The 22343-nt window shown below is 39.8% G+C and overlaps 1 protein-coding gene across 1 annotated transcript in view; it reads left to right on the top strand.

Annotated features, from left to right (window-relative positions):
- The first annotated feature begins 6482 nt into the window (after positions 1-6482).
- LOC128693881 (condensin complex subunit 1-like) overlaps positions 6483-22343 on the top strand; it is a 115645-nt gene continuing 99784 nt past the window's right edge. Inside the window, 5 exon segments of the mRNA XM_070080303.1 lie at positions 6483-6620; positions 8242-8362; positions 9072-9212; positions 15199-15377; positions 18419-18564. Coding sequence (XP_069936404.1) covers positions 8242-8362; positions 9072-9212; positions 15199-15377; positions 18419-18564 — 587 coding nt within the window. The 5' untranslated portion in view covers positions 6483-6620.

The raw sequence follows: 22343 nt of genomic DNA, 5'->3' as shown, positions 1-22343 counted from the left end.
TTTGGATTATCCTAGATAATTTACCCTGTGTATGATAATTGTACTTATGTGTACCTGTGCCTAAATAAGGCAGTATTCTGGGTTCCTTACTGTTTCTTTGTTATGTAAATGACATGCCCATCAGTGTCAAGTATAAGTTTCTGTTGTATGCTGACGACAGCACTCTGTTAAGTAAGTTTATTCAGGTATACACAAATACAGTTACATAGATTATCATACATAGCAGCATATGTGTAGTGAACCTATGATAACCCCAAAAAGTCAGAGTAACTTATTTCCTGTGGGGTCCTTTAGTGTCAGGTAAAGCCCGAAATGCCCCGGCATGATAGTGGCTTTCTTTGTACTTAATAAATCAAAATTGTAATTACGCATTGTAAGTGCAATGAAACAAAATCTGTAACTTTATCTTTGAAGATAAAACTAGTGTACTTTCGCTAGAACTATAGACGTTCTGTAGCAAATGGTTATTAGACAAAAACTATCGCTACACCTCGGGAAATCAGAGGCACAAAAGTTAACTGAAAGGGTAAATACTTTTAATGTCCAGTGTAATGGGGAACCCATCTCTTCGGTATCTGGAAATCCCCTTCGACCCAAGCATGTCAGAAGAATTGATAGGGAACAGTGTAGTAAAGAAAGCGAATGTCATGCTAAAGTTCCTCTATAGACAGACATGATGTCTACCTACCGAGGCTCGCAGGACCATATATCCAGCTCTTATATAGTGCCGTGTAGATTATTCTTGCTCTTCATGGTATTCTGCCTTAATAAAAAAATGAAAGACAGACTACAAATCACTCGGAACAAAATGGTGAGATTCGGTCCACGAGAACGTGTGGGCCAGGATGAATTAAAACAACTTTTTTTTGCTAAATGTTGGAGAGAGCAAAGTAACTGATGTTAAATCACAGTAGATGGTCAGGCTTCAAATGCCTTTCATTGTACAGCAATAAGGAAGTGGAAGGGACTGCCTACATATGTCAAAGCCTGTCCTAGCATGAGCCATTTCAGGAAGAGAGCTGAAAGGTACCCAATGAATGAAGCTACAGGAAGGGATGAGAGTGAATTCTCGTATAGCTAACATTCATGTACCGATTATGTGTAAGCCGATCCTCTCTTTAATGCTTATATAACTCATCTGAACTTATACCTAGTATATCTTCTTTAATTGTAACTGTGTGACTTTTTGGGGGGTTATCCTAGATTCTCTACACATATGCTGCTATGTATGATAATATATGTAACTGTATTTGTATATACCTGAATAAACTTATACAGCTGAGTTACTTAGCTATTTTAACTTTCAAGGTTTAAATAATAAGAGGGTAGAAACATTGGGCGTATTTCTTTACACCGGTTGTCTATGTTCACCCATCAGTAAAATAGGTACCTGGGTATGGAAAATTTTATAGGGGTGATTACTTGTACTTACCTCAACATTACATGCATACGAGTAATCTCCTTGGGAGACAACAACTATATTGTTTACCGTAGTCACCCGTGTAGACATGTGAGAAAACTTAACCACCTCTGGTCACTGCAGGTGGCCCCTCGACCCTCACAATCTTATCCATATCTATCCGAGACCAGTATAAATTGGATAGCACCCTCAAGTACGGCGCTACTAATTAATTGTGGACTGTATAGATTATATTAGTTTAACTGAATGAAGGGGGTGAGGGGTAGGTTACACATGGATGTATCCATCAAGGAAAAACACTTGTACATAATCCCACCACTTACCAGATATTCTCTGGTGGTCACCTGATGTGGCTGAATCACCCATAACCTATCCAATTAAAACATACCTAACTGGCCAGTATCAGTCTGCTATAACTAGAAAGGTTACTTAACTGTGGGTGATTGATGCTCCTTATTTCCTCCATTCACCATCTCATTTCGATGTCCTGCTACACCGACACGGTTCTTATTCCAGCAGGACGAGGTATCCGTTGGTTTGTCCCGGTTTAGAAGTCGTGATTCCATAAAACTTCGCTATCCTCGGGACGGGAACCACGTGTTCACTCGGAGCAGGGCGATTTATTTCACTTCCCACATTCTCTTAACTTAATGTTATTATCACTGATTACATTACCAGTCTTCTGGCAGGGCTGCATCTGCTCTTGTTGCCACCTCCCTAGTTAAGAACGATAATAAATTTGTTGAGTTAGGCATAAGAATTAACAAATTCTGGCCACAAAATAGAGCGAAACACCAACGTCAAAGACCTGGGAGTGATCATGTCGGAGGATCTCACCTTCAAGGACCATAACATTGTATCAATCGCAACTGCTAGAAAAATGACAGGATGGATAATGAGAACCTTCAAAACTAGGGAGGCCAAGCCCATGATGACACTCTTCAGGTCACTTGTTCTATCTAGGCTGGAATATTGCTGCACACTAACAGCACCTTTCAAGGCAGGTGAAATTGCCGACCTAGAAAATGTACAGAGAACTTTCACGGCGCGCATAACGGAGATAAAACACCTCAATTATTGGGAGCGCTTGAGGTTCCTAAACCTGTATTCCCTGGAACGCAGGAGGGAAAGATACATGATTATATACACCTGGAAAATCCTAGAGGGACTAGTACCGAACTTGCACACGAAAATCACTCACTACGAAAGCAAAAGACTTGGCAGACGATGCACCATCCCCCCAATGAAAAGCAGGGGTGTCACTAGCACGTTAAGAGACCATACAATAAGTGTCAGGGGCCCGAGACTGTTCAACTGCCTCCCAGCACACATAAGGGGGATTACCAACAGACCCCTGGCAGTCTTCAAGCTGGCACTGGACAAGCACCTAAAGTCAGTTCCGGATCAGCCGGGCTGTGGCTCGTACGTTGGTTTGCGTGCAGCCAGCAGCAACAGCCTGGTTGATCAGGCTCTGATCCACCAGGAGGCCTGGTCTCAGACCGGGCCGCGGGGGCGTTGACCCCCGGAACTCTCTCCAGGTAAACTCCAGGTAAGCCCGAGACTGTTCAACTGCCTCCCAGCACACATAAGGGGGATTACCAACAGACCCCTGGCAGTCTTCAAGCTGGCACTGGACAAGCACCTAAAGTCAGTTCCGGATCAGCCGGGCTGTGGCTCGTACGTTGGTTTGCGTGCAGCCAGCAGCAACAGCCTGGTTGATCAGGCTCTGATCCACCAGGAGGCCTGGTCTCAGACCGGGCCGCGGGGGCGTTGACCCCCGGAACTCTCTCCAGGTAAACTCCAGGTAAACTGGGCGTCTACACTGCAAACTGAATTGTTTGCAATCCTAATGGCGCTAAAGCTAACCTATGACACTGAGCTTGACTCTATCATCATTACTGATTCTATGTCATCATTGAAGGCTCTTGGCTCATATAATGACTCCAACAACATGCTCATTGGGGAAGCCAGGTATAGATACTCAAAAATTAGGGACAAAGGAATTAATGTACAATTGCTATGGATCCCATCACACATTGGATTACTCCTTCATGATAAAGTTGATATGTTAGCCAAGAAGAGTATCGAGAAGGAGAATGTAGAATATAACTTTGGTATAACTGTGTCTAGCATTAGGAATAATATTAGGAGAGAAGTAAATAATGAAAATGATTGTTATAGGAATGCAGTTAGAAGCCTGAGTAGATCTATAACCCACTATGATAACATGAACGTAGATAAGTATGTTTATGGAGCAACTTGCAATGTGATCAGACTGACTGATGTTGTAGTGGCCAGGCTTAGGCTTGGTTACAAGTACTTCTGGCAGTTTGGGAGACACACAGATGATGATCAAACTAAATGTAAATTATGTGATCAGGCATATGGTCACTCTCTTGAACACTATGTGCTTAATTGTCCACTTATTGAGGAATACAGAGACAGACAGTATAATAACCTATGTGACATGTCAAGATATCTTATTAATGAAAATAAGATACCAGATATACTAAGCAAATTTCCTAAATTTGCTTGTAACAGATAAGTGAACTATAGATATGTAGATATAAATCCATATGTATTCCTGTTAACCCTTTGGGGCCTAGTTCCTAGGCCTTTTGTGTATCCATATGCTCTCGCGCTACCGTCCACAGGATGGATATGGGGTGCACAATAAACTAGCCACTTCGGTGGCAAAAGCTATCTACATTACCATTCACAAGACGATTTAACGTCTCATAATTATTATACACATTAGAGGTCACTCCATTAAGATCTGAGACCGATGAGTGAGGATTAACTCACGGGTAATTTCCCCCGGACACATTCCATGGAGGCGCACCCGTCACCCCCGGTCCTACTATTATCCACTCATTTTACCACTTTATTACGGTGGTCACGTAAATCACGTTCCCTCACTCTTCACCAGGAACAGTTACGACACTTCCTATTAGGAAGTGAGGCCTATATTAATCCTTAGGCCGCCGTGAACGCCAATTTCCTGATCCCATGTTTCACAGCTTCCTCACCACATTCAAAACACTGCCGCCTCCTCGTGCCCCAGCTCGACCTATACCCCCGCACATCTGCGCAGGCGCAGTGGGAACCCAGTTGGTTCCATTCAAAATACAAATACATTTTGACCCAAATCAACACATTAAACACTTATTAGGCACTATAGCTTCGGAAATTAAATAATTTCCACACTGGGTGTTAGTCGACTGGTGTTTACCTGGAGAGAGTTCCGGGGGTCAACGCCCCCGCGGCTCGGTCTGTGACCAGGCCTCCTGGTGGATCAGAGCCTGATCAACCAGGCTGTTGCTGCTGGCTGCACGCAAACCAACGTACGAGCCACAGCCCGGCTGATCAGGAACTGACTTTAGGTGCTTGTCCAGTGCCAGCTTGAAGACTGCCAGGGGTCTGTTGGTAATCCCCCTTATGTGTGCTGGGAGGCAGTTGAACAGTCTTGGGCCCCTGACACTTATTGTATGGTCTCTTAACGTGCTAGTGACACCCCTGCTTTTCATTGGGGGGATGGTGCATCGTCTGCCAAGTCTTTTGCTTTCGTAGTGAGTGATTTTCGTGTGCAAGTTCGGTACTAGTCCCTCTAGGATTTTCCAGGTGTATATAATCATGTATCTCTCCCTCCTGCGTTCCAGGGAATACAGGTTTAGGAACCTCAAGCGCTCCCAGTAATTGAGGTGTTTTATCTCCGTTATGCGCGCCGTGAAAGTTCTCTGTACATTTTCTAGGTCGGCAATTTCACCTGCCTTGAAAGGTGCTGTTAGTGTGCAGCAATATTCCAGCCTGGATAGAACAAGTGACCTGAAGAGTGTCATCATGGGCTTGGCCTCCCTAGTTTTGAAGGTTCTCATTATCCATCCTGTCATTTTTCTAGCAGATGCGATTGATACAATGTTATGGTCCTTGAAGGTGAGATCCTCCGACATGATCACTCCCAAGTCTTTGACGTTGGTGTTTCGCTCTATTTTGTGGCCAGAATTTGTTTTGTACTCTGATGAAGATTTAATTTCCTCATGTTTACCATGTCTGAGTAATTGAAATTTCTCATCGTTGAACTTCATATTGTTTTCTGCAGCCCACTGAAAGATTTGGTTGATGTCCGCCTGGAGCCTTGCAGTGTCTGCAATGGAAGACACTGTCATGCAGATTCGGGTGTCATCTGCAAAGGAAGACACGGTGCTGTGGCTGACATCCTTGTCTATGTCGGATATGAGGATGAGGAACAAGATGGGAGCGAGTACTGTGCCTTGTGGAACAGAGCTTTTCACCGTAGCTGCCTCGGACTTTACTCTGTTGACGACTACTCTCTGTGTTCTGTTAGTGAGGAAATTATAGATCCATCGACCGACTTTTCCTGTTATTCCTTTAGCACGCATTTTGTGCGCTATTACGCCATGGTCACACTTGTCGAAGGCTTTTGCAAAGTCTGTATATATTACATCTGCATTCTTTTTGTCTTCTAGTGCATTTAGGACCTTGTCGTAGTGATCCAATAGTTGAGACAGACAGGAGCGACCTGTTCTAAACCCATGTTGCCCTGGGTTGTGTAACTGATGGGTTTCTAGATGGGTGGTGATCTTGCTTCTTAGGACCCTTTCAAAGATTTTTATATGGGATGTTAGTGCTATTGGTCTGTAGTTCTTTGCTGTTGCTTTACTGCCCCCTTTGTGGTGAGGGTTGCATCCTGGGACAAAACTGACCTAATTTGCCCGAAATGCTCAGCATAACAAGTGACTTTCTATATAGTAGTATGTCATTGTTTTCAGCTAGACCTGTATACCTTGTATATGTACTTGTAGAAATAAAGATATTTTTATCATTATTATTAAATGGAAATAAGTCACTGACTTTTTTGGGGGTTATCCTGGGTAATTTACACCATGTATGCTAATTGTACCTATGTGTGCTTATGCCTAAATAAACTTACTTATTGAAAGGAAATTTAAATTGAGTGCCTAAGAAGTTTTGGCACTTTCTAGAAGGTGGCAGCAGAGGGCAGCACTAGCACCAGACGCGAGCTGTGATTGGCTGTCGTCTATCAAAGGACGGATTTTCATTGGCTCTCGCTGGTAACGCTGGGTTTAAAAGCATTTTGTAAACAATTGTTTGGGCGGGAAGGTGAAGAATGTGCAACTTTCTGCAATACTTGATGTGATAGTGAAGCAAGATAGTGAAGGTAGGTGAGGACGAACATGTAAATACTGTAGTATAGTGAAGAACTTTATTTAACATGTGGCTTAGCCATGACAGGTGAGGTGGAGTGCCACGGCCCGCCTCCCGCCTCACACTAATCTCATCAAACTTTCGAATTTATGATTAATTTTATAATAGGGAAAAAGTTAAATCTCTAGGGGTGGTAAGACGTTGAGGTAATGGGAGGTTACCAGCTTTGCTTCGAGGAAGGGAAAGTAATTTCAGTTTCCTTGTATCAAGAGCCCTTCTCCAAAACTTGCAGCCTCTTTTGAAAGGTGTTTTCAAAGTAACCAAATCAAATTTTAATAAAGTACAATACATTAAAACCAAGGAACACTGCTGTATTGCTATGGCTCATTTTAGGCAGGTTCGACTCCTGGCTAGTTATGGACTGGGCCTCCAGGTAGACGCCCACTCATGCTCCAGTCACACCTTTATTTAAAATTACTCAAAGTTCTTGCCTCAGTGACGTTACCTGGGAGTCATTTCTGTTCTTCTACAGTTCTTACAAAACTTGCACTTCCCTACACCCTTTCTAAAAAAAATTAATCCTAAAAAACTGTATTTTAATTTTAATATTTTTCAGTTTTATTACTAAAATATTTAATTTCCCTATGTTTTATGGGGTGTATATATGTACTTTTAACTCTTAAATAATTATTTATTGCTGTAGGTTTTTGGCAGATTGATTTACAAATTATTTTTATATGTACAGATTATTGATATACATTAAATTAGTCACATTATTATTATTATGAGCATGCTGTAATTACCCTTTGCTGGTAATGTCTCAAGTATATTATGGGAAAAAGATCTGGTCTCCATACTGGAGACATAAATGTGCTGGAAACTATGAAAATAAGGCAGACAGTTTATTTCCCAGTATCAGAAATTCTTCACATGAGAGTACATTTAGAGCAATAAACTTATAATATTAAGAAGAGCTGGAATGAGAATGATGAAAAGTGTACATATAGAAGCTAGGATAATTAAAGGGGATATGAATAAGCTAAGTAGTGCAGTTATGTATTAAAATTGCAGAAGTCATTTGCCTCCTTTTTGCTGCTTTATCATTCAAGTACTTATGCTAAATCACAGTTTTTAATTAAACTGGCTAATGCTCTGACATCAGTAGTTAACTGATTCTCATATTTTATAGCTGTATAGAAAGTGATATTGGGATGCATACAGTGAGTATCACATAATTGTTTGTCCTGAAAAAAACTGTATATACATATAACATCATCTATTTATTTTAACACTAATTTTGTACTGTCAGATGTCATATGACTTATGGGTTTAGTGCTTGCCCAGAAATATAATTTGTACTGTCAGAAAGATAATTATAATGCTTGTAAATAAAATTCAATGTTCTCATTAGTAATTCATTAATATTTTATTGCCATATAGTGGACCTGAAAACTAAGGGTCATAAATTAATGGTACAGTATTTAGTTGAGCAATCTAGGTTGTGAATGTGTTGCAGCCAAGATTGTTGTTATTTATATATCTGATAGCAACAGGAGCTTTAGTATATAAAATTTAGTTTTGTAATTACAGTAGTAGTTAAACTGTCAAATCTGAAACAGACTTTATACTTTCAGATGGAATCATTTGATTTTGTCATTCCCTTAAGTTTGGATGCTCTTCAAGAGTCAACAAGTACACGGCAGTATGTGGTCACCAATATCTCTGTTAGTCGAGAAATACCTAAAAAGATTCAGGGTAAGACAAATTCTTGTGGTTAGTTGTAGAAGCACCATGTCATATTGTACAGTAAATGGGTTGGCTACCCATACACTTGATCAAACTGATAATTACTTACCTTCTCTTTGCGTACAGCTCTCATTCCATTCTATTACTTGACTTTGTTTTGTACACTTAGATTTTGCCCTTAGGAATTATCCTTCAGTAATGATAATCTTTCTTAATACAGTACTAGCCTCTTCTCATTCGGTCTTATCTTAAGACCCATACAGAATAAAATATCTTGTTTTCCTTCATTTCACTTGGGTGTTTTAACTTTTTTTTTTTTTTTTTAGTTCATTATATTGGACTGTATCAGTCATAGCATTCTCTACCATCTGCAGGTAATGATCATTAGGGGAAAGAGGAGACAAGATTAATCATATTCATTTTGCCCTTCCACTTACATAGGCACACTCGTGTATTACTCAGTACTGTTCTGAGGATATCAAAGTTTTTCCGTTGTAAACATATTAAAATAGCATCATAAGTCCTGTTACATGGTAACAAATTACAATAATTATATTTCATACATGCAGTCATCAAAGATTATAATTATACTTTACATGTACAGTAGTTATTAAAAATGATTATGTTGTACATATGGATTAGGTAAAATTATACCTAAAGATTTTTAAGTTCCTGCAATATTTATTTACCGTTTTCAAGTATTTATCTTTATTTTCAGAGGCAGTTGTGATGTTTAAACAAGATGGGCCCAAATTTATTCTTAAAGAGCAATGTTTTGATGCATTATATAGTGTCCTGGTCAACTTTGCTTCTGTTGATGATGAATTTAAACATAGATCATGGGATCTGTTGGTTAAAGGTTGGTACTGTCCAAAGAAGTACCTTCTTTAGTTCCTAATAAAATTTTGTTGATTTTGGTATTTTGTCTTTAGCTTAAGGTTGCAAGTTTCACAGTTAAAATAAAGAATTCTTTAAAAATATATTATAAACATTTAGCACTGAATGTGTTTAGCCATCATTAATAAAAGCATGTATAAGTGCTCTATTCAAATTGGCAAGAGAAAATTCAAGATGTTATTTGGCTTTTATTTTGCATTATGATTTTTATTTGAACCAGACTTGAGTTCTGGAGATGAGAAGTGCAGTGTTTGTACTCTAAGGGATAGATGTGGATTTTAGTTTGGTGGATAATTGTCTCAGTTGGAAGTGATTGATGTGTTAAGACAATGGATAGTAAATGTATCTCATGTTTTAAGATTTTTAACTATAATTAAAAATTTATTTATTGCTAGCCTTTCACACTTTCTTGGAATGGGAATTCATCTGTATATAAATATTGGAGGTTTATTTTTAAAAAAATAGACTTTTCCAGTCATTCACTTTCAGTAGCATCACTGGAAATAGTACGAATATACAGAATATCCATAGTTATATTTTGTAGACTGGCATTTCAAGTACCCCACATGAACTGTCACATGATCAAATGTGTTATTCACACCCACTTTAACTGGTTCTACTCAGTTCTGCTTATACTATTTCCTTTTCTCCTTGTGAAGAATGACTGTGATCAGTTAAACTGGTTCCCACTTAATTTACAGTATGGTAAAACGGAGATGTTCTGAGAAGCAGTAAGTGGGAACCAGTTTAACTGATCAGTCATTCTATAATATTGATAGTATGTTTTGTCAAATTTATGTGTGGCTTATTAATCTTAAATCTTTTAGCTAATTGTCTTTGAACTTTCGCAGACAGGTGAACCTCAGTTATATTCATGGTATACAAAACTGACGCATAGATGAATTAAGATGTGCACAGCACTTGGGTATCTTCAATGTGGAGCCACTGATTGGCAAAATGTCTCAACAAAGATATCCAAATTTTGCATTTGTCTTATTTATCTGCTATGTCTTATCATAGTTTCATGGGTGTTAGGAAAATTCTAACTTGGTTAAATGGGTGTGCATATTCAAAATTGAAATAACTGAGTTTGCATAGGTTTAGAAAAGCACTGTTGAGCATGGTATATAAGGTTGGAGAATAGTTCTTAAAAGTTTTATCAAGATGAATAAAAGAATATTTTGTGCATAACATAAGAACATAAGAACGAAGGAACACTGCAGAAGGCCTACTGGCCCATGCGAGGCAGGTCCAAGTCTCCTACCGGCTTAAGCCAATGCACCCAACCTAGTCAGGTCAGGTCACATTGACTTAAGGGAGGAACACGGCAACCGACCTGTTAGCACAAGCTATCAGGTCTAACTCACACCCACCCACATCTACTCATGTATTTATCCAACCTATTTTTAAAGCTACACAACGTTCTGGCCTCTATAACGGTACTTGGGAGTTTGTTCCACTCATCCACAACTCTATTACCAAACCAGTACTTTCCTATATCCTTCCTGAATCTGAATTTTTCCAACTTAAAACCATTGCTGCGAGTCCTGTCTAGGCTAGATATTTTCAGCACACTATTTACATCCCCTTTATTTATTCCTGTCTTCCACTTATACACCTCAATCATATCCCCCCTAATTCTACGTCTTTCTAGAGAGTGCAGTTTCAGGGCCCTTAGTCTATCCTCATAGGGAAGGTTTCTGATACATGGGATCATCTTTGTCATCCTCCTTTGTACATTTTCCAGAGAATTTATATCCATTCTGTAATACGGTGACCAAAACTGTGCAGCATAATCTAAATGAGGCCTAACCAAGGATGTATAGAGTTGAAGAACAACCTGAGGACTCCTATTATTTATGCTTCTTGATATGAAGCCAAGGATTCTATTAGCTTTATTGCGAACACTTATGCACTGTTGTCTTGGTTTCAGATTACTGCTAACCAGAACTCCTAAATCTTTTTCGCAATCCGTAATATTAGGATCTACATTATTTAGTTTATATGTGGCATGGTTATTGTCCTGTCCAACATTTAGAACTTTGCATTTGTCTATATTAAACTGCATCTGCCACTTCTCCGACCACTGCATCAGTCTATTCAAATCTTCCTGGAGTGCTCGAATGTCCTCGTCAGAATGAATTCGACGGCCTATTTTGGTGTCATCGGCAAACTTGCCGATGTCGCTCTTTATGCCCTCATCTATGTCGTTTATGTAGATTGTGAACAGCAGGGGGCCCAACACTGACCCCTGTGGAACACCGCTCGTGACGCTTCCCCACTCTGATTTCTCCCCATTAATGCAAACTGTCTGCTGCCTATTTGTCAACCATGCCTCTATCCAGGAAAAAATTTCTCCTCCTATTCCATGTGCTTTAATTTTCCTCAATAGTCTCTGATGTGGGACCCTGTCAAAAGCCTTACTGAAGTCCATATACACAATATCATATTCATTACCATGATCTACCTCCTCAAATACCTTAGTGAAAAAAGTTAATAAATTCGTAAGGCAGGAACGCCCCTTTGTAAAACCATGCTGAGATTCGTTGATTAATTTATGCTTTTCAAGGTGGCTACGAACTGCCTCGGCAATTATTGATTCCATAAATTTTCCCACTATGGAGGTTAGGCTTATTGGTCTATAGTTCGAAGCTAAGGACCTGTCACCTGTTTTGAAAATAGGTATCACATTTGCCATTTTCCACTTATCTGGCACCATGCCAGTTTGTAGTGATATGTTGAAAAGATTAGCCAAAGGTGTGCTAAGCTCCTCTTTACATTCCTTTAGAACCCTTGCATACAGTTCATCAGGGCCTGGGGATTTGTTAGGTTTTAATTTATCTATTTGCCTAAGGACCATGTCACTTGTGACCCTAATAGTGCACAGTTTATTATCGTCCTGTTCTACATAATTTATCATTACTGGAATATCGCTGGTATCCTCCTGTGTAAAAACTGAGAGGAAGTATGTGTTAAAAATTCTACACATTTCCTTATCACTGTCCGTGAGCTGACCCGAGGAACTTTTGAGTGGGCCTATCTTGTCCCTGATCTTACTTCTGTATACCTGAAAGAATCCTTTTGGGTTAGTCTTCGATTCTCTTGCAACTTTAACCTCATAATCTCTTTTTGCTTTTCTAATTCCCTTTTTTATTTCTCTCTTTAATTGAATATATCGATTTCTTAATTGCCCCTCTCCTCTTTTGATTTGCCTATATATGCCTCTCTTTTGACCAATCAGATATTTTAATCTATTGTTCATCCATTTAGGATCATTTTTGTTTGATCTGATTTCCCTATTTGGAACATAATTTGACTGAGCAGCTAGAACTATGGCCTGGAAAGCATCATATCGGCAACCATCACCACCTACCTGACCCTTAGTCAGGTCATTCCAGTTCAGCCCACCTAAGTAATTTTTCAGTCCTATGAAATCAGCCAAGCGAAAGTCAGGGACGGAGACTTGATTGCCATTATTAGGGGAATTCCATGATATGTTAAAACTGAGTGATTTGTGATCACTCTCCCCAAGCTCATCATTAACCTCAAGATTATTAATTAGTGTTTCCCTACTGGCAAGAACCAAGTCAAGGAGGTTATTTCCCCTAGTTGGCTCTGTCACAAACTGTTTTAAAAAACAATCCTGGATCGTATCAAGAAAGTCACCCGACTCTAAATTTCCTGTCAAATTGCTCCAGTCAATCTGTCTATAGTTGAAATCTCCCATTAGCACAACATTTTCGTATGTAGATGCCTTACGAATTTCGTCCCATAGAAGTTTACTGCACTCCCTATCAAGATTTGGGGCCCTGTAAATCACACCCAAAATTAGTTTTTCTCGGCCCTCGAGAAGCTGTAACCAAACAGATTCAGTGGCTGACGCTTCTAATTTAATATCTTGTCTAACACAACAATTTAAATTGTCTCTGACATACATCGCTACTCCACCACCTTTCCTGTTGACCCTGTCAGTGTGGAATAATTTATAGCCTTGTACGTGACATTCAGAGGGCATCTCTCTATCTTTCAGATTGAGCCAGGTCTCTGTTATAGCAATAATATCTATGTTTCCTGCACTTGCAATTAATCTTAGCTCATCTATCTTATTTCTAACACTCCTGCTATTAGTATAGTAAACCTTAAGGGAGCTAGTCCCTTGCTGCCCTCTGCTGTCCCCCTTTGTTTGCTGACCTGTTCTATTGTCTTTATTTATAACTTCATGCTGAATACCTTTTATACATTTACTGTTTCCAACCCTAGTGTTGCAACCTGCTTGTTTCCCACACACACCCATACCTCTATCTTCCATCAGTTTAAAATCATAAGCATTTCACCAATGGCCTTCTCAATCGAGTCTGCAAGTGCTACCACCCCTGCCCCAGAGAGATGTACCCCATCCCTTGCATACATATCATGTTTGCCATAAAAGTTGTTCCAGTTGTCAATGAATGGAATTGCAAGTTCCTTGCAGTATCTGTCTAGCCAACAATTTACACCAATTGCCCTAGACAACCATTCATTTCCTACTCCCCTTCTAGGCAAGATGCTACATATGATTGGGATCCCTCCCTTAGACTTAATGAAATCTATAGCTGACCTGTACTTATCTAGCAGCTCTTCTCTCCTACCCTTCCCAATATCATTTCCACCAGCACTGAGACAGATAATGGGCTTGTTCCCATTACCTGACATGATATTATCCAGCCTGTTGACAATGTCCCCAACACCAGCTCCAGGGAAGCACACTCTATCTCTCATCTTCTTATTCCTATTACAAAAAGCACGGTCAACATATCTTACCTGAGAGTCACCAACCACAAGAATGCGCTTACCTTCATTAGCAGGGGCAGTAGTACCCTTACCTTCACTGGCCACTGAAGTACATTCATCCTGGAGAACAGAGAAGCGATTTCCTACCTTCAGATCTTCACTCTTAACTTTCCTTACTCTGATGCGCCTCCCATTACTGTGAACAACTCGCCACTTGTAGCAGGTGCTGGGCTGCACCTCACTGCTGGTAGCCGTTGCTACCTCCCCACCTACAGCCTCCTCACAGTGAGAGACAGACTGCACCTCACTGCTAGAAGCCTCATTCCCCACATCTCCAACCACCTCACACTCTCTCCCAGGCCCATTGAGGTGGACCTTCAGCCTCCTAATCTCCTCCTGGAGAAGCAAGACCTCCTCCTTCAACTCTCCAACCTCAGTTTTTAAAACACTGCAGAAGCAAGCCATGCTTGCTGAGTAATGCTGTGCATAATAACTCAGAAGATTTATAAAGTGTAGAGCTAAATACTTATTTTTTATACTTAATGTAAGTTTTGCAACTTCAAAAAATTGTCATGACCAAGTTGTTAAGGTTCATCTGAAAATAGTTTTTGTGAGTCAGAGGATATGATTCATTTAAAGAAAATAAAGTTTATAATAATACTGTTAATAGTCATAAGTATTAAAAACAGGTAAGCATAGTAGGTAAGGTGGATGAAATATGAGGTAAGGTTGAGTGGTACAGTGTTCAGTGTGGTAGTGAAAATTACTGCTTGTGGCTTGATTTTGACATACTTGTCAAGTATTATTTTTTTTTTTTATTATCACACTGGCCGATTCCCACCGAGGCAGGGTGGCCCGAAAAAGAAAAACTTTCACCATCATTCACTCCATCACTGTCTTGCCAGAAGGGTGCTTTTCACTACAGTTTTTAAACTGCAACATTAACACCCCTCCTTCAGAGTGCAGGCATTGTACTTCCCATCTCCAGGACTCAAGTCCGGCCTGCCGGTTTCCCTGAATCCCTTCATAAATGTTACTTAGCTCACACTCCAACAGCATGTCAAGTATTAAAAACCATTTGTCTCCATTCACTCCTATGTGAGGGATAACTATGCATGTATATCTGTGGCATTCATAGATATTTTAAAAAATAAATCTAACCCTAGATTTCTTTACAGCAATGGCAAAAGTGACTGCAGAACTCTCCCTACTGCTTGATGGAGGAGACCTGTCAGGCAGAGATAAACACCGCTGGCTGAATATTCTCAAGATGACCACATACTTGGCATGTAACCTTACTGAGGCTTTTGAAAATAAACACAACAAGCCAACTACTGATACAGTATTAACTGGGAAGGTCAGTCTTGAGCTTTTTATTTGTAACATAATTTAGAAGTAAAGCCAAAAATGTTCATAGGACAGGTGGGCATGTGTTGGAGAGCTTACTGCTAGTGGGGTGTTAAGCATATCTTTGTAGTCTTATAGTGTGGGGAGGGGATTTTACTGATAAATGTTTCACACTTGGAACACACTTAACAGAAATAAAAAATAATGGGACATATAATTTTATTAAATTTTAAGAATTCATTAAAGACTGTTAGGATCCAATGTGAATGTACAAAGTAATATACGTACTTGTTAAAAGGGAAAAAATTTGTCCTTAAGAAATATTTTTATGCTGACGGGCTATTTGAGTGTGAGCAAGGTAACATTTATGAAGTGTTTCAGGGATACCTGTTAGCCAGACTTGAGTCCTTGAGTTGAAAAGTACAGTAGACAGTAGAACTTGTTCTCTAAAGGAGTGGTAGGGATGTTACAGTTGGAGGATCATTTTAATTGTGATGTTTGCTCACTTCCACCAAAACAGCTGTTGAATGAATGATAGTGAATGTTTCCTTTTTTAGGTCACCTAACCTTGGTGGGAGATGGCTGATACTGTAAAAATATTAATTGAAAATCGTGTGCAGTTGCAAATTGTATTTTTTTTATTAACACAGTGGCCATTTCCCACTGATGAAGGGTGACCTGGAAAAGAAGAAACATTCATCATCATTCAGCTTATCAACACGCCTCTTTCAGAGCACAGGCACTGTACTTCTTACCTCCAGGACTCAAGTCTGGCTTGCCGGTTTCCTTGAATCTCTGTTACCTTGTTCATACTCCAACAGCACATCAAGTCCTTAAAATCATTTGTCTCCACTTACTCCTATCTAACACACATACACACACTTGTTGGAAGTCCAAGCCCCTTGTACACAAAAGCTCCTTTACCCCCTCCCTAAAACCTTTCCTAGGCTGACCCTAACCCTGCCTTCCTTCCACTACAAATTTATACACTTTCCAAGTCATTCTATTTCGTTTCATCTTCTCTAATTATCTGAACCTCCTCAACGACCCCTCCTCAGCCCTCTGGATAATACTTTTAGAAACCCTGCACCTCTTTCTGCATTATATTCACAGTACACATTGCCCTCAAACACAACATCTCCACTGCCTTTAGCCTTCTCCTTGTTGAAACATTCACCACCCATGCTTCACACCCATATAATTGTTGATATAACTATACTGTCATGCATTTCCCTCTGCTTCCATGGATAATGTTCTTTGTCTCCAGACTCCTCAGTTCATCACTCAGTTGAAAATATTATAAGATATCAGTATAAATCTGTAGAGAAAGGAAGGCGGGGTAGGGGTCGTCCTTGAAAAGGTTGGAGGGAGGGGGTAAAGGACGTTTTGTGGGCGAGGGGCTTGGACTTCCAGCAAGCATGTGTGAGCGTGTTAGATAGGAGTGAATGGAGACGAATGGTATTTGGGACCTGACGAGCTGTTGGAGTGTGAGCACAGTAATATTTAGTGAAGGGATTCAGGGAATATACCGGTTATTTTTATATAGCCCGACTTGAGTACTGGAAATGGGAAGTACAGTGCCTGCACTTTAAAGGAGGGGTTTGGGATATTGGCAGTTTGGAGGGATATGTTAGTGTATCTTTATACTTATATGCTTCTAACTGTTGTGTTCTGGGCACCTCTGCAAAAACAGTGATTGTATGAGTGAGGTGAAAGTGTTGAATGATGATGAAAGTATTTTCTTTTTGGGGATTTTCTTTCTTTTTGGGTCACCCTGCCTCGGTGGGAGACGGCCAACTTGTTAAAAAAAAAATAGTAATACTGAATGTTGAAACAAGGAGAAGACTAGAGGCAGTGGAGATGTCATGTCTAATAGCAATGTGTGTTGTGATGATAATGCAGAGAATCCATAGTTTGGAGATTAGGAGGAGGTGTGGGATTACCAAAATTATTATCCAGAGGGCTCAGGAGGGATTATTGAGATGGTTTGGACATGTAGAGAGAATGGAACAAAATAGCATGACTTCGAGAGTATAAATCTATAGTGGAGGGAAGGCGGAGTAGGAGTCGGCCTAGGAAAGGTTGGAGGGAGGGGGTAAAGGATGTTTTGTGTGCGAGGGGCTTTGACTTCCAGCAAGTGTGTGTGAGCATGTTAGATAGGAGCAAATGGAGACAAATGTTTTTTAGGACTTGACATGCTGTTAGAGTGTAAGCAAGGTAACATTTATGAAGGGATTCAGGGAAACCTACAGGCTGGACTTAATTCCTGGAGATGGGAAGTGCAGTGCCAGCACTCTGAAGGAGGGGTATTAATGTTGCAATTTTATAACTAGTGTAAGCACCCCTCTGGCAAGACAGTGATGGAGTGAATGATGATGAAAGTTTTTTTTTTTTCAGGCCACCTTGCCTTGGTGGGAAATGGCCGATGTGTTAATAAAAAATAAATATTAGTAATAAGGGTGAAGGCCTCACCAGATCAGTCATCTTTGATGATTTGCTAGCAGTGAAGAATGCTATAGTGACTGATTCACTGTAAGTGGTCAGTACACATTAATGCAGCATGGGATGTGACCTATTTATGGAAAATTAGGTAACATACTGTAGGTATATATATTAGGATATTTACTTTTTTTTTTTTAAGCACGCCGGCTGTTTCCCACATAGGCAAGGTGGCCCAAAAAAGAAGAAACACTTGCACCATCATTCATACTATCACTGTCTTGCCAGAGGCACACAAATACAAGAGTTCAGGTGACCCTCCAAACAGAAAATATCCCCACTCCTTTAGATTGCAGGCACTTTACTTCTTACCTCCAGGACTCTAGTCTGGCTAACCAGTTTTACTGAATTCCTTCACAAAATGTTACCCTGTTCACACTCCAACAGCTCGTCAGGTCCAAAAACCACTTGCCTTCACTCACTTCTATCTAACATGCTGCTAGATGTCTAAGCCCCTACCACCCAACTGTAAAGCACTAGATACACATCTGAGAAAGCTGTATGTTCAGTCAAATAATTTCATTGAAAGTACTGTTCTGTAAAATTTTGCAGGCACGGAAGAAGACCGCCCGATCATCAGTCGATGATACGGATTGGGAAGAAGAGAGAAATCGCATGTTGCATCAGTTCTTCTGTATTTTGCAGTACCCATTGCAGTGTCTGTGGGAACCACCCATCATGGAAGAAGATTTTGTCAAGTGAGTGATTAGTTAAGGTGTACCTTGTTTATGTGCCAGAAGTTATGATTAACTTATCATTTCATAGTTATTGTAAAATTATGCAATTCAACTTCTGTTGTTTTTATTTTCTTTGTGATTTTGCCTATAAACCATCATGCACAGTGCAAAATAGCTCCTCTTGGTAGTGTTAAGTGGGTGTGCCAACATATTGGTTTTGGTAGGTATCGGTTATTTTTATTATAGGTGTGCCAAAGCACTGTATAGATGGTATTGGGACCTATCCACTGGAATATCACTTATTTAATGTTCACATTTCTGAATGAAAAAACAGCCATTGCAATGTATTGCTTAGATAACACCTTCCATCATTTGATGGAAATAAGGGGAATCTTATGCCTAGTCTTTGTTGGAAATATTTCATGAAACTTCTATACATATTGGTGAGAGAAATCGTTTGATCTCAGAATATCAAGCTCATGTACCACACTATCAGTTCTCAAAGCATCATTGTTAACTAGATTTGTGAGCTCCTCCATGACTACAACATAGTACTCAGCCCAATGGCACAAAGTGCCATTGGAAGTGTTTAGGAACTCATCTGTCCTGTAAAGCCAGGGGGGCCTTTTACTGTCCAAACCCCCAAAATTAATATTTCTCTTAGTGTCCACTTCTTTAAAAAGAAATTCTTCTGAAATGGTAGTGAATCTTTCTGAAGGTAATGACACCAAAAGTATGAAATTTGATGGAAAACGTGTTGAATTATGTAGGCACACAGTTAGCAATCTGGACACAATTTAAGTATTGGTGATTTTGCCTGTTTGAGTCCTATTTTAAGGCAATTCCATTGCTCCATTTGACCAAATATTTAGCTGTTTGCTAATGTCTTTCAGTCTATCGACTGAGCACAAGAAACGTACCAGTCATCTATTATGGCTGTTATATAAAGTGCACAGTAGTTGGTAATTTAGCCAATTTTACACAACATTGAAAAAATACCAGTTTGAAAATCTCTCTGATTTCAACAAACGGGCCATAACCCCCGGCGGCCGGGTCCCCCCCCCCCCCAAAAAAAAAAAAAAAAAAATCTTCAATGTGTATAGAGGAGAAGGGGTTACTAGCCCCTTGCTCTCGGCATTTTAGTCGCCTCTTATCTCTACTTCCTCATGGACCTGCTCCGCATGGGTCAGTAGGCCTGTTGCAGGGTTCCTTCTTTCTTATGTTCTTATGTAAATAAACAAGAACAAGAACTAGTAAGAAAATAGAAGAAAACCCAGAGGGGTGTATGTGTGTATACATATGCGTGTACAGTGGAACCTCAAAAATCGAACTTAATCCGTTCCAGGAGCTAGTTCTAAATTCGAAAAGTCTGAAATTCGAAGCAATATTTCCTATAAGAAATAATGGAAATACAATTAATCCGTTCCAGAAACCCAAAAATATTCACAAAAATAATACATTTTATAGAGATTAATTACAGTTTTACATACACACAACAAATGTTATAGTCTTTAATTATGTATAGTAATATAAAATAACATTTTTACTTACCTTTATTGAAGATTGGTGATGGCATCTGGAGTCATTGGACCCCAGTCTCACAAAATAATTGTCTACAGTCCTCTGTTTCTGTCTAACAAAATAACTATCCACAGTCGTCTGTTTCTGTCTCACAAAATAACTGTCCACAATCGTCTGTTTGTCTCACAAAATAACTCCACAGTTGTCTGTTTCTGTCTCACAAAATAACTCCACAGTTGTCTGTTTCTGTCTCACAAAATAACTGTCCACAGTCGTCTGTTTCTGTCGCACAAAATAACTGTCCATAATCATCTGTATGTCTCACAAAATAACTCCACAGTCGTCTGTTTCTGTCTCACAAAATAACTGTCCACAGTCGTCTGTTTCCGTCTCACAAAATAACTGTTCACAATCGTCTGTGTGTCACACAAAATCTCTCCACAGTAGACTGTTTCTGTCTCACAAAATAACTGTCCACAGTCGTCTGTTTGTCTCACAAAATAACTGTCCACAATCGTCTGTTTGTCTCACAAAATAACTCCACAGTTGTCTGTTTCTGTCTCACAAAACTCCACAGTCGTCTGTTTGTCTCACAAAATAACTGTCCACAATCGTCTGTTTGTCTCACAAAATAACTACACATTCGTCTGTTTCTGTCTCACAAAATAACTCCACAGTCGTCTGTTTCTGTCTCGCAAAATAACTGTCCACAGTCGTCTGTTTCTGTCTCACAAAATAACTGTCCACAGTCCTCTGTACATCCTGGCAAGTTCAACAAGTCTCACACCACTCTCATACTTCTGTATTATTTCCTTCCTCACATCTATGGTGTTTCTCACTTTCTTTACCACAGGGGTACCGCTAGCAAGTTTCTTTGGGCCCATGGCAGCTCATTTCACAGTCCCACAAGTACTAAACACAGCGAAATAATCGTAAAATGTGTGAATGAGAGCACAGGTTAGTGTTCACTCAAGCATAAACAAAGCTAGACTGCTCACGGCGCCTGCGCGGGGACGCGGACAGAGCGGGCCAGCGGACAGGTCCCGTACCCGGCGGTCCGAAATTTGAAACGCATTCGATTTTTGGTACACAGTTTGTCCGAAAAAATGGTCTTATTTTCGAAACGTTCGATATTTGGTACTTTCGATTTTCAAGGTTCCACTGTACATGCATGTGTAGTGTGACCTAAGTAGAAGTAGCAAGAGGTACCTGAAATCCTGCATGTTTCTTCTTCTTCTTTCAACAAACCAGCAGTATCCCACTGAGGCAGGGTGGCCCAAAAAGAAAAACAAAAGTTTCTCTTTTCAAATTTAGTAATTTATACAGGAGAAGGGGTTACTAGCCCCTTGCTCCCGGCATTTTAGTCGCCTCTTACAACACGCATGGCTTACAGAGGAAGAATTCTGTTCCACTTCCCCATGGAGATAAGAGGAAATAAACTAAGAACAAGAACTAGAAAGAAAATAGAAGAAAACCCAGATGGGTGTGTATATATATATATGCTTGTACATGTATGTGTAGTGTGACCTAAGTGTAAGAAGAAGTAGCAAGATGTACTTGAAACCTTGCATGTTTATGAGACAGAAAAAAAGACACCAGCAATCCTACCAACATGTAAAACAATTACATGCTTCCATTTTACGCTCACTTGGCAGGACAGTAGTACCTCCCTGGGTGGTTGCTGTCTACCAACCTATTACCTAGGGAATTGAAAATAGTCCAAAATAAACAATGTAGACATTCGTGGCACTAAAAGAACATTCTCTCTGTTCATTAATTACGTCCCCAGGCCTCTCCTATCATACACTTGCCTTCCATTTTGAATTCATAATCACGCAAATATAGAAGATTTACTCTATTTCTCGGATAATAAAATATAACCAGGAATGATTGGTTATGGTTTATGGCCTCCCATTAATTTAATTGGACCTATTAAAAACAAATAAAACAGACCGAGGATGTAGACTGTGCCTAACCTATTCTCAGAAAAATCTGCAAAAAATCCAATATTTCCTCTACTTTGAGCCAATTTCAAGCTACCGTCAGTCTTGAAACCAACCAAAATCATCTCTTATTTCAGTAGTGTGTCTTCCATTCTATCAAACGATTATACAAGAAACAGCGAGTAAAATCATAAAAACTATCGTAGAAAACACCTCAGATTTGCTATTTTAAACCAGCCACAGTCAGTTTTGCTTTACCAGTCATGTATTGCATGGGGCAAGATTTTTTTTTATTCTGTGCATACTCAATGCACAGACCCATTCTCTCATATCTAG

Source organism: Cherax quadricarinatus, unplaced genomic scaffold, assembly GCF_038502225.1.
Source record: "Cherax quadricarinatus isolate ZL_2023a unplaced genomic scaffold, ASM3850222v1 Contig294, whole genome shotgun sequence".
NCBI lineage: Eukaryota > Metazoa > Arthropoda > Malacostraca > Decapoda > Parastacidae > Cherax > Cherax quadricarinatus.
The sequence above is the reverse complement of the archived record's forward strand: the minus strand, read 5'-3'. Positions and strand labels throughout refer to the sequence as shown.